The following is a 12,301-nucleotide window of genomic DNA, read 5'->3' as shown; positions in this document are numbered from 1 at the left end:
AGCATCCCATGTCTCTCTGCTCCGGGCACCATGTTTTGCATACTCACTAAAAAAAATACTTCACTGGTGACATGAGCTAACGTTCTTATGTTTTAGAATATTCCTTTCCCCTTTGTATCCAGATTTCTGGTGCTAGTTCGGAAGCTATTCTTGAAAACATAAACAACTTATATGTTGAGTATATTGGATGTAGTAACGTCTTATATTTGGGACGGAGGGAGTAGTTCTTGTGTTCTGCTAGATTTTCCCTCAAATATAACTTTTGGGGAATGTGCTAGATGCCCTAAAGACCAACTTGGTAAATTAAAATGGGCCAATTCTGACAGTGTGGTGATTGTTTTCCTTCATAAATGACACTTGCAACTTACTTGGCTTCTATCTGTGGAGCTCCTTGTCTCTGATAGCATGCAATCTGGAAAACAATGCTGGAGTCAAACATCGCAAAAAAAAACACGAATGATAGAACTGCGTGAGAAGAAAAGGCCGCTCACATTGTGCTTCTTCTTCCATGTAGCCCGAGTAACTGGCTGACGAAATGCGGGCTGAAAGCTCACACTCAGTGAGGGCATTGCCTTGGTCACTTTGCTTCTCACGGCGAAACTCCTACAAGATGTGTATCCTGAAGAGGCAGGGACATTGCACCTTTGAGCTATTCAGCAAAGACAGATAATCAGAGACATGGTTTGTAGAATCAGTCTACGAATCAGCCGCCGCCTACGAATCAACCGTACGCAGAGCAAAGCCTCGCCGGCGATCCCCGCCGCAGCTCGTCGTATAGTCGAAACCGGCGCCGGGGACGGAGCAGTAAATCGCGGGGCTGAACCACCCTACTTGCTAGCCGGGAAGATGAGAAAGAGAAGGGGGGATGGTCATAGATCACTTACGAGGCGAGGCGAGCCGGCGAAGATCAGCCGGCGGCCGGAGCAGCCGCGCCTGAGCCGCCGTGGGGCAGGCGACGGAACCCGACAGCTCCATGGCTCCTCTCTGGATCGAGGAGCGCGTGCTGTTCTTCCAAAGTGAGATTAAGCGACAAAAACGCTGCAGTTGGTTAGACTGGATTATCCAGAGGATTAAGTAAGGATCAGAATCTTTTCATTCCTATCCGATTCAACTCCACTCGGTTCCGATTCAGAAAGCGAGGGACTGAATTTCTTTCAGGAAAAAAATAAAATAAAACAAAAGAACAGGTGGAACTTTCCATCTGGGCCCCTCGTACTAATCTCAAATGCAAGTGCATCCCCAGGACCCGACTGTAAAATTGCCCCAGCTCACACTGGGAAATCCACACCAGACAGTGTACGCTTGCAGTCTTACAGTTACAGCAGCATCCATTTGGAAACAAGAGACTAAATAAATCGGCAGGAACATGACAAAAATAATATATGGACACACCAATAAATATTTAATTTATGTCATCATTATTTTCCAGGACGAACCAAGGGTGCTAGGCTACACACTACACCATGCCCTTATTGTCCAACAGAAGAATTCAGCAGGGAAGAAACAAATGAGATTTTTGCAGAGAAACAAGAACAGTAGAGCTTACAACACCAGTAGGCTCAGATTATGTGCCCTCAGCCAGCCTTACAACATCACAGCCTAACTAATCTTCCTTTCCTGTGCCCCCCTAGGTTGTTGGGACTGCTAGCTATTCGGCTGGCTCTGCAAGTGACTGCCTTGCTTCAGCTCAGATGTGAACCGCGCACTGGCTTCGCCGCGACTCGCCGCACCATTTCTCGTCCTCAAACTGCTGAAAAGGGTTCGCAGTAAACGAATGTGAGTGATCAGTGTCAACAGAGAAGCGATGAACCAACAAGTGGATGCAGATTGGTGAGGGTTGCAGCATTGCAGGTGCAGTTCATTACCTGTTCTAGCATGAATTGTGGGACTTGCACCCGCTTCGAGCCATCCGCAAGGCGCTTGCAAGGCATGCGAGGCTCGGCTGCTGCAAACTCGTTCAGAACCTGGCAAAATTTAGAGTGGCAACTCGTTCAGAAACAGGAACATAAGATTTATGGCAATACCCCCTATATTTCAACCTAAGATTAAGACGAAACTTGACAATTGATGTTGCAGCAGCTAAGGCTTTTCTCATCACACGGGAGGTTAGAAATTGGCAGTACCTGGTTTCTGATTGCTCCGATTAACATATCACGGCATCCAGTGACATGAACATCTTTCAAGCTTGGACACTGAAGAAGCAACCGTTCTGCAGAAAGTTTCACAGGCTGTAAATACTCATGCACTAACCATTTATAAGTTTGGACACTGAAGAAGCATCTACAGAGTAGTTCGGTACCGACCGAACAAGAAAGAATTAGGATGTCACACCTGGATTCAGATTTATGCAGGAGTTGAGGTTCAGATCATTCAGCTCTGGACAATTTACACATAGGGCCTGTCATGCATGAAGAGAACAGTAGTAAGAACATAGCTTCATTTTGTACGCAAACAAGAATACAAAAAAATAGTAATCATGAATTTTTGAGCACTTACATCTATTCCAGAACAGCCCCAAAGACTGAGTTTCTTCAGATTAGCATGCTTTATAATCAACTTTTGGTAAGTTGGTTGCTGCTTCCTTGTGATTTGTAGTTTCGAGCAAAACCTAATCCCTCCATTGAGATCACCAAAGTATGATCGGGGTGCTTCAGGCTGCACATTGGCACATAAGCTCTTGCCACAGTCCATGAGCTGAAGAAGTGGCAACTGCGCTGTGGCCACCTGGACCCCATCTACAGATCACATGAACATGAAAACTTTTAGATATTTGCAGCTATGGGCAATGTGATATTTCCGAAATCCCTAGAACAAAGGAGCACAAGCAATGTTAAGGTTCAAACTTACATGAGGTGATATTTGGGCACATAGCAAGGAGCAGTCTAGTTAGGGTATCAGGGAATGCCTTGCTGACCATCCCAAGCCCATTATCAGTGATACAAGATCTGGAGATTAAGCATGCCATGTTGGTTTAGGCTTTATTTTGCATGATTTAAACAAAATATCTCCAAACCATTAGGCTTCATAAAAACCAGCACATACCCGCTTAAATCAAGCAACTCCAAGCTTGTAAAAGAACGAACAATAGATGCAACAGCTGCATCTGTTATTTTTTTACCTAGAAGCAAGGACAGCATGCACAAACCCCTGATGAAACAAGAATAAAATATAAGATGGTCAAAAAGAAATAAGCAAGAATAATATTGAAGTTCAGTCAGCTCAATTTCTGAAATTTGACCAACAATCCATATGAACAATAGCAATATGTGAATTTACCTGAGATTAGCACTCCCAAGAGCAAACACAGCTTCATTGCACAAGTGAATTGAGGAGATGTGCAATTTTCTCAAATTTGAGCAGGTGCGGCCCAGACTATCCATCATACTAATAAGGTCAGTAGAATCATTATCTTGTTGGGAAAAAATCAGCGAGAGTTCACTCAAATTTGGACAGTTTATGACCTGTAAGAAAATAACACCCTGATCAATTTATAAAACAGCATACCAAAATAAGTCAACAATTGTAAAAGTGTGTCAACTTACAGATTTTGTAAGGGAGGAAAGATCTGATAGCCAGAGGGTTGAAAGGCTTGTAGAGTTTATATTAAGAAAACCAAGACCACTACAGCGATCTACTTTAAGAACTGTGAGAGACTTCTTCTCCGAAATAAATCTAGTAAGCTCATCCCTGTTTAAGAAAACAAGTGTTCGTTAAAAGATCGCTCAGTCTTATAATCATCTAATCTATCCATAAACTGTCCTGTATAAGTTATTTTTCAGATCATGTAAATGGAGGCAATGCACAGCGTAGCAAGGCAGCGTATGGCAGCATGAAACAACATTCTGATCAGTAAGCACCTTCAACCAATAGTACTGAACAGTTTGCTAGTGCACATTAGTGAATGTGTGTATCATTTACATCTAAGACAACATTAGAAAGCATATATTTCAGAGGACAAAATGCATGAAAAGATAGAATATAACGGGATTTGTGATTTAGGGATGAGGTTCAACATACCCAGTCATCCGGTTGACTGCACTATCAGCCATGCTTATCTCCAGAGATTGCATGTTTGGGCAGGAAAATGCAAGGCATGCAAGCATTGTGGCATCAACATCACTGCATCAAATGTCCAAAAGAACATGGTAATTAGAACATAACTCTCAGTCAAGAAACTGAATGGAACTTTTTGGCCAAAAATAGGTTGGAACATGTGTGGTCTAATCATGACTAAAGTCCCATAGAACTAGATCAAGTTGATGACCCCATTGCAAGAAGAACCATACTAGATTTCATTCAGTATGACAAAACTAATCAAAGTTTCTAACTAAATGTAAGGTTCAGAGAAAAGAAAAAACAGATCTGCCTATTGTACTTTGCATAATTAACTTATAAAATCCCCTGAGGTCATTGGATCAGGAAATATTTTCTCCAAACAAAAAACTGTGACAAAACTAACCAGAATTATAAATTAACTTGTATAAATTGCAGCACAAAAACTGAGCTAGGCAGGCATATCTACAACAGACTTGTGCCCACTTGCACTAACAATGAAATATTCAGCATGTTGTTGATCTAGCATTGGGCACACCGCACACATTATGCATCAAAGATACCACGAACTCTCAGTCACAGATCAAGTCAGGCACCAGTCAGGGATCATATAACGACCTCGCGGTACCATGACTGGATGTATCCCCAAGAAAATCGCATCAAAGAAGCAGATCGGGTTCGCCACAACAAGTCCATTTCTAAAAAGCAGATAAGATTCGCCACAGCAAGTCCATTTCTAAAAAGCAGATCAGATTCGCCACAGCAAGTCCATTTCTGAAAAGCAGAACAGGTTCGCCACAGCAAGTCCATTTCTAATATCTACCATGTCTAGATACCTTTCTTCCTGGAGAATTGCTTACTTGTGTATAGATTCCGATCGGGCACCGATCAAGGGTCCACAATGGTGCGGGATCTCACGGCGCCAGATCGGATCACACATTGGCAAATTGGGTGTAGATCGGGCGTGTTCATCCGTTAGTCCGTCTAAGCGATGGTGAATTAAGCAAGAACGTTCGGTCCGTCGTCCCATTTCGACCAAGATTAGTTGGTTACAGAGATCTGCTCGTGGATCGGCCGGATCGGGTTCGTTTTTTGTGCATTTTCCTAACCTTTCCATGCGGAGCACGAGCCTGGACAGCGCGGGGCACCGCGGCAGCAGCGTCCCGATGGTGCTAACGCCGGCAGCGCGGAGGCGGAGCTCCTCGGCCCCCCGCCAGACCCGCCTCGCGCAGTCACGCCACCCGCGGCTGACGGCCGCGGACGCCGCGACTGCCCTCGGGGCGAGCCGCCGGAGCACCTCAATGACCACCTCCCCCGGCACCCGCACGCCGGAGCCGACCGCCACCAACCCCTGCCTCACGACAGCACCCGACTCGGGCTCCGAATCATCCACGTCCACCACATCCACCCTCGCCTTCTTCTCCGGGGGGCGGTGCGGCGCCGGATACGCCACCGCCACCGGCGTCGCGTCCAGCGCGCCCCCCGCCGCCGCCGCCTCGTCGAAGTGGAGCGCGCGCCTCGGCTTGTGCTCCGCGGCCGGCGCGGCCCCAGCCCCGGCGGCAGGGGGGCCGGGGATGGAGCACACGTGGCCCTTCTTGGGGAGCCCGCAGCGGCCGCAGTTGTAGCTGCCCCGCTTCTTGGCGACCGCCGGCTGCGCGGGGGCGGCGGCGGCGTCAGGCGCGGGGACGACGGACAAGGCGTCGGAGCTGGCCATGGGAGCGGAGATCTGGGGCTGGGGCTAGGATGGGACGGACGGGACCGGATGGGATTGGGTAGCCAGGGTAGGGTTTGATGGGGGGAGTGTGGAGAGGCGAGGAAATAGAGGGTGGGGCGAGACAGACAGGGCGGGAGAGGGGCGCGGGGTTGGCGCCATTTCTCTGGCGCGCGAGCTCTTTCTTCCCCTCTTTTTTCCATTTTTGGTTCGGTTTTTCGGGTTGGCGCCGCGCGCGGAGGCGGACGCGGGGCTCTGGGGGTTTTGGGTGGTTTGGGTTCTACGGTGGCTGCATGTGTGCGGGCCGAGTCAGACTCGATCGGATCGGAGCGCCCCGTAGGCTCGGTCTTTGGCTGCGTGCGGTGCGGACGGGGTCTTCCAGCTGGGCGGCTGGTGGCTCCCTCGTGGACCGGCTCCACGCCGATACTGGGTGGTGAATATCTTCCATATTTATGAGTGCAGATTACGCAATTTCACGAAGACGTGGTGAGTATTGAGCATTTATGGGGAGATTTCGCGGTTTTCACACAAGCGTTGGGTTATTTTATTTTTTGGTATTTTTTGTCGTTGAAACCAACATTGGACACACCGCACCAGTGTTTCGCTGCACTTGCGTCAAATGCTCGTTATACCGGCGTTTTCATCCGTCCAGAAATAACCATGGAGCAACGCATGGTAATAAAAGATCTATTCACTTTAAAAGATCCACATGTGAACATGGTAGAAAACGGGAGGGGCGATATGACCATCAGGTGCTCTAGCGTCTCCTTGAGTGATTTCGAGGCAACCATGTTAGGCGGGGTGTCTCGTGTTGTTGTCGTTGTCTTTGCGGCCCTCGTCTAGCGAGGCTTGTCGGGGTCTGGTTGTGGGCCTAGGTCGATGTCTGCTCCGATGAGGATGAGGGGTCGGTGACCTCCAAGGGGGAACTCTCACCTCATGTGAGATCATTCGACGTCACGCTCGGCCACTTTGTGTCGTGGATTTGTCACGGCAGATGTCCTAGTGAAAGGACTTAGTCGTGGAGCCATCGCTACGGGTTTACTTGAAGGGGTTAAAGCGGACACAGAGACACGAGGGTTTATACTAGTTCGGCCCCTTCGATGAAGGTAAAAGCCTACGTCTAGTTGTGATGGAATTGATGTGGTCTCGATGGCTAGGGAGCAAACAAGCTTCGCCTAGGCTCGAGTTGTGGTTGTCTGTCTTGAACCGCCGCCGGGTCGTCCCCTTATAAACACAGGTGACGCCCGTCGGTCCTCAGAGTCCCAACCGGTTCATACTCGTATCCCGGCTGGTACCTCTCTATTCCTAACTTACAATACAAGTTATACATTAGGCCGGTTTACGGCTACGGGTTCTAAATCAACTACAGGCCTTGGGCCTTCATCTGTTTATACCACTAATGAAGCTAACCCGGCCCAAGTAAGCCGGTTTACGCCTAGTGGTAATATCCCCAACATTAGGCTCCAGATTGATTTGAACCAGGTTCATGTCAATCCTTCCCAAAATCTTATGTCTTGAACATCTTCTGGTAATTGGTAAACCGCCATGTCGTCATCATTTCTGGTTGCTGTAAACCGGCATGACGTCATCATGAAATTTATCATTTATAACACCCTCCTTTATTAATAGCTCCTGGATTCGCACGCTTGACCTAACTATGTTGCCTTATAAATAAGACCGAAGGGTCATTTCCTTTTATTTCCCTTCGTCTCTTCGTCTTCGTCTTCCTCGCATCGCCAGCCTTGGAGCTCCGCCGCCGCCATCGTCCTCTGCCTCGTCTTGGGCCGCTGCATCAACCTGAACGCACCAGAGTACTGCGGTATCCTTCCGCGTCTTCTCCGTTTCCAGTAAGCTTTCTTCTCTTCTTGATCTAGATCTGTTCTTAGGGTTTCATGTTCGCGCTGTGTTCGTCGCTTGCTCATACTCGTACTCTGATTCTTGAATGAATCTGTGAACCCCTGCTGTGTTTAGTAGCAATCTTTGAACATCCGCCTGTAATTTCTCATCTAAGTTCATAGATCTCACGCACATACCCGCTCAATGGTTATCTTCCGTTCTGCCTTACTCTTCAGAATATTTTCTGTTTTTCTGAGCTTGTTGTAGATCCACAGCTGTAATAGGATCTTATGAAACCTGTTGCTGCATACCTAGCTGTCCATAACTTCAATTGCTTCCGATGTTTAGGTCTGGCGGTTTAACTTACCATAGAAAAAAGTTATTAAACCGGTATATACCATTAGTCCCCTTGTTGAACCGCCAGAATCCATATGATGCCGCATCGTAGAAAACCGGTTTATAGATATTGCCTCCGGTTTAGCGTTGTTCAGACCAACACCTTCTTTTATCCAACATATTCTTGAACCGGATCACCTATTTCTTGTAGATCTCGCCATGGCCAAACAAGTATATGAGTGCAATTGGGTTCCCTCTCGCGTCACAGAATCTCAGTTGGATGATCTAGTCCTGATCGGCGCTTTAGACAACAAAGATACGATCCACTGGAGGGTTCCTGGAAATGAATGTCCTCCCACACCTCAAGAGGGAGAGGTTGTGGTCTTTGCAGATCACTTGGCCCAGGGCTTCAGACCGCCTGGTTCTAAATTTTACCAGGATGTGTTAGCCAACTTTCAGCTCCGTCCACAGGATATTGGCCCCAATTCCGTTACCAATCTATGTCACTTTCAAGTACTCTCTGAGGTATACCTTCAAGAGGAGCCTTCAGTCGAGTTGTTTAGAGATTGCTTCCATTTAAACCGTCGCACTGAATTTACCGACGGCCCCAATATTGAATTGGGCGGTATGGCCATTCAGAAGAGGAAAGAGATTACTTATCCCCACGTCAAACTCCATACTCACCCCAAGGAATGGAATGCAACTTGGTTTTATTGCAAAGATACCTCCCCTGACAATGAAAATCCCTTGCCTGGCTTCCGTCCGGAACGACTCAGCAACACTCACCCTTTTCCACAAAGACTAAGCGCCAAGGAGAGAATTAAATATGCTCCGCAACTGTCCAAACTCCGAGCCTTTATGGCCAACGGTTTAACAGGAATAGACCTTGCACGCTGTTGGATATCATGGAGCATACTGCCTCTGAGCCGACGCTCCGGTTTGATGTGCAAGTATACTGATAGCGTCGATGACCCACTCCGACACACTAAAATCCAACTCTCCGACGATGAAGTCACAGATTCTGTAAAGAAGATGTTGAATGAACCGGAGCACCTCTGTGCTCAAACCGGTCTGCTTCCTTACTGCACCACCAACAAACCGCCAGCGGTAAGATTTTAATTGCTCTATTGTTGAACCTGTTACTGCTTTATCCGTCTGACATTAATTACTGCTGAACCAGGGTGATAATCCATTTTGGAGCAAGAAGCTTCCACAAGACAAAACGGAGAAGGCAGGGCGATCAACCCGGCCCAAGACCAAGGTTATCAAGAAGCCAGCTCACAAGAGAAAAACCACCGCTTCATCTGATCCAGCTATTGATGATGATGTGGGTAACCCGGACCTTGAGGTAGAACTTGATTCACTAGGCTTACTTTTTACACGCCTTATTGATGATGATGCTTGTCAGGACGACGCTGAAGCCAGCAATGCGGAAGTCGCTGAGGTAACTATTCTCTATTCCGATTCAGAAATCTTGCCTTTGCCAAAATTTCGCCAGGCAAACCGGAAAGTTAAATTTTCTCATCCTCTTGCTTACTTGGATCCCAAATTTCTTATGAAGACTCAGCAACATGAAGCTCGCCGCACAACCCGGCACAGTGGCCAGGTAGTTACCTCCGCCGGTTTACCAAACAGTCCGGTTCGAAAACGCCGCTCCGAGGTCTCCGACCTTTTTATTGATTTAAATCCTAAAGCGGGTTTCTTCCGTCAACCTCTTAATCCATCCGACTCCGATTATCAGGTTACTTCTCATTCATCCTCTGGTGAATCGTCGGCCACTCAGCTGCCACCATTGAAAACGGTTCTTGGGTAAGCTAATGCTGAACATATGCTTCCAGTATACTGTGTAATGGCTTATGCTGTCCCTTAACTCTTTGTTTTTCTTTCAGGGCCAAACCTAAACCAAGCAAGAAGGCCCGCCTGGATAAAGCGGCTGAAGAAGATGTAGCCCCAGAACATGACAAAGCGCCAGATCTTGAAGCGTTTGCTCCTGAGGATATTCCCAATGATCCTCTTTTGCAAGACGATGCTATTCCCGAAGAAAGGCCTATTAACACTTCAGTCTCCGCTAACCCGCCTGCCAGCTCCGTCCGGATTGAGAAATCCCACAGTCCTGCTGACAAACCGACCGCACCAACACAAACCGGCGAGTCCAAAGATGATGATGTTGTGATTACCGGTGTAGGTCGCTTTGAACCCGGGAATCCTGTCACCTTAACCAAGCATACCGTAAAAGAAGATTTTTCCGCTCTGAACAAAGGAAAATGGGATGTTGAACTGGAGACATATGCTGCTCTGAGTGCCCATGATCTTCATTCCGGCTATTTAAACCGGCTTTATACTAGCCGTGACTGTGAAGCTAGTCTGGTAAAGATGATGAGGGATAAATTTGAGGTAACTTACTTTTTTACTTACTGCCATTGTATCAGTCCTCCTAGCCCCCAAGGGCCGGTTTGTAACCTTCGTCAAATCGGGACTTGAACACGATCCTCAACACTTTGAAATCCATCAATATAGCCCCCAAGGGCCGGTTTAACTTAGCATAATTAAACCGAGGCTCAGAAAAAAAAACTATCCTTAGAACATAATTTGATCAAATAGCCATTAGCCCCCAAGTGCCAAGTTGAATACCTGTATTGAGCTTGGGACTTTGCAATCTAATAATATATGAAAATTGAAGGTGCATTAGCCCCCAAGTATTAGGCGTATAACTTTGTTATGTGGTTGATACTTCAATTTCTTGGACCGCTTGTTTAAAGCTAAATACTGTCTGTATGCAGGCTGAGGTGAGAATCAAGGAGGACCGGATTGCCGATTTGCAAGAGACCTTGAAAACCCAACAGGCTGAAACAGATAAGGCAAGAGAAGAATTAACCAGCGCCTTGAGCATCGCTGAACAGCTGAAGGAAGGCTTCAAGAAAGAGCGGGCTGATTGGGCCACTGAGAAGGCCGCTTTAGCCAAAAGAGCTGAAAATGCTGAAGCTGCCCTTAAACCGGTGGTGGATGAACTTACGGCCGTAAAGCGGCAAATACACTCCATGACCGCTGCGATCTTTGGTAAGCCCCTTGTAGCTTCTGTGATAACTTGAACCTGCTTTAGTATAAATCCGGTTTGAGACCGTCTCTGTATTGTTGCAGGTACACGCATCGGGCACTTGGGGTCAGATGTGCGGAAGAAGCTGAAGGCTGCCTACACCTTAGTGGAACAACTGTATACCGGAGCCCAGCGGATCATTACTACAGCCTCTCATAACAACCCGGCACCCTCTTTAATCCAGGACACTCTTAACAGGTTGTCAATGCTTCCTGCCCGAATTGAGGAACTGAAAAAATCTGCAGCGCGAACCGGAGCTATTAATGCCTTGATCCGGGCAAAGGCATGGGTGTCAGATTTCGATCCTGTGGAGGCAGCTCAAGGCTATCCCAGCCTGAAGGAAGACGGCTCCGAGTTCAACGAAGATGATCTGAGGGCAATAAACCGTGCAGTGCGCCCTCTGGCTTGTCAATTAGCTGAAGAGGCAGACTTGACGCATTATCAAGCGCAATACAACGATCAGAACAAGCGAGTGCCTGCCCCAACTCTTGAAGCGGAGAACCTGATTCCTCCAATCCGTAAGCATACTTACGCTCCTGATATTGAACCATCTTCTCTGATCCATGAAGAGGCTGTTTTCCAAGCTTTAATGGGAATCGACTGGACCACTATTGATTTCCAGCCAATGGATAGAGACGAGGAGGCTGAAGCGGCGGAGGACGACGAGCAGGCTTGAACCGGAGGCCGGTTTAGATAGCTGTCCCAAAATAACAATGATTTTATTTGGGCACCGTGCTGCCTTGTAATAGGATAGTCCATACTTCTGCCTTGAGTATGCCTTCATGCATAAGTACTGATGCTTTTGTTGGAAAAACCTCAATTTATACTTCCTGCAATCAGAAAAAATTTGAACTTCGGTGGCGGTTATACCGCCAGCCGGTTTATGATCTTGATATGTGTATCAGTAATGTAACAAAAATAGGTGATACAAAGTACCTGGCATATCTGGGCATGAAGCTGGCTTGGCCATGCTTGAAGCGGAGGTTGTACAAACCGTTACCGTCAAAAAGGGGGGGGGAGAAAACAGCGCCCGTATAAACCGTGCTAGGTCATTATAAGCCCCTCTGTTACTCCATGATGTTAACAGGAAGGGTAAACCGGGCCTACTGCTCCGGATTAAAAAGGAATCAAATCCATCAGCTGAACCGGAAAAAGGTGTTGTTGACATAAAGGAAATACAACAAAAACAAAGAAAAACAGGCCATGAAATAACATGGAAGCAAAGGCAATAATAAAGACCGTTTGCAAAAAATATGCTATACTGAGCTGAT

General features: G+C 47.2%; 2 protein-coding genes across 4 annotated transcripts in view; both read right to left on the bottom strand.

Moving 5' to 3' along the window:
- The window catches only part of LOC119307441 (putative uridine kinase C227.14), a 5,358-nt gene extending 4,219 nt beyond the window's left edge, over nucleotides 1-1,139 (bottom strand). The window contains exons 1-3 of one of the 2 annotated variants that reach the window (XM_037583517.1): nucleotides 885-1,139; nucleotides 492-649; nucleotides 369-412 (exon numbers count right to left, since the gene is read on the bottom strand). In XM_037583517.1, coding sequence (XP_037439414.1) covers nucleotides 369-412; nucleotides 492-649; nucleotides 885-975 — 293 coding nt within the window. In that variant the 5' untranslated portion in view covers nucleotides 976-1,139. The remainder of the gene's footprint in view (nucleotides 1-368; nucleotides 413-491; nucleotides 650-884) is intronic. The other variant, XM_037583518.1, reaches the window with a different exon arrangement.
- A 242-nt stretch (nucleotides 1,140-1,381) lies between these two features.
- On the bottom strand, nucleotides 1,382-5,922 carry LOC119307440 (F-box/LRR-repeat protein 17-like). 2 transcript variants are annotated; one of them, XM_037583515.1, is made up of 11 exons: nucleotides 5,163-5,922; nucleotides 4,018-4,119; nucleotides 3,543-3,687; nucleotides 3,277-3,461; nucleotides 3,043-3,147; nucleotides 2,848-2,945; nucleotides 2,497-2,735; nucleotides 2,332-2,398; nucleotides 2,124-2,209; nucleotides 1,866-1,964; nucleotides 1,382-1,747 (listed from the first exon to the last, which is right to left on the bottom strand). In XM_037583515.1, the coding sequence occupies exons 1-11, from the start codon at nucleotides 5,765-5,767 to the stop codon at nucleotides 1,688-1,690; spliced, it is 1,791 nt and encodes a 596-aa protein (XP_037439412.1). In that variant the 5' UTR covers nucleotides 5,768-5,922; the 3' UTR covers nucleotides 1,382-1,687. The 2 variants fall into 2 exon arrangements, with proteins under 2 accessions (XP_037439412.1, XP_037439411.1); XM_037583514.1 differs by having other exon boundaries at nucleotides 1,382-1,750; nucleotides 5,163-5,921.
- Between the last annotated feature and the right edge of the window lie 6,379 nt (nucleotides 5,923-12,301).

This window comes from Triticum dicoccoides, chromosome 5B (assembly GCF_002162155.2).
Source record: "Triticum dicoccoides isolate Atlit2015 ecotype Zavitan chromosome 5B, WEW_v2.0, whole genome shotgun sequence".
Taxonomy (NCBI): Eukaryota; Viridiplantae; Streptophyta; class Magnoliopsida; order Poales; family Poaceae; genus Triticum; species Triticum dicoccoides.
Note: the sequence above shows the minus strand (reverse complement) of the source record. Positions and strands in the feature narration are given on the sequence as shown.

Coding starts and splice junctions, on each gene's coding strand:
- LOC119307440 (XM_037583514.1), bottom strand. CDS start 5,767: ATGGCCAGCTCCGACGCCTTGTCCGTCGTCCCCGCGCCTGACGCCGCC. Junction 3,462..3,542: donor TTTCCTCCCTTACAAAATCT/GTAAGTTGACAC, acceptor ATTTTCTTACAG/GTCATAAACTGTCCAAATTT. Junction 1,751..1,865: donor CACAATTCATGCTAGAACAG/GTAATGAACTGC, acceptor AACCCTTTTCAG/CAGTTTGAGGACGAGAAATG.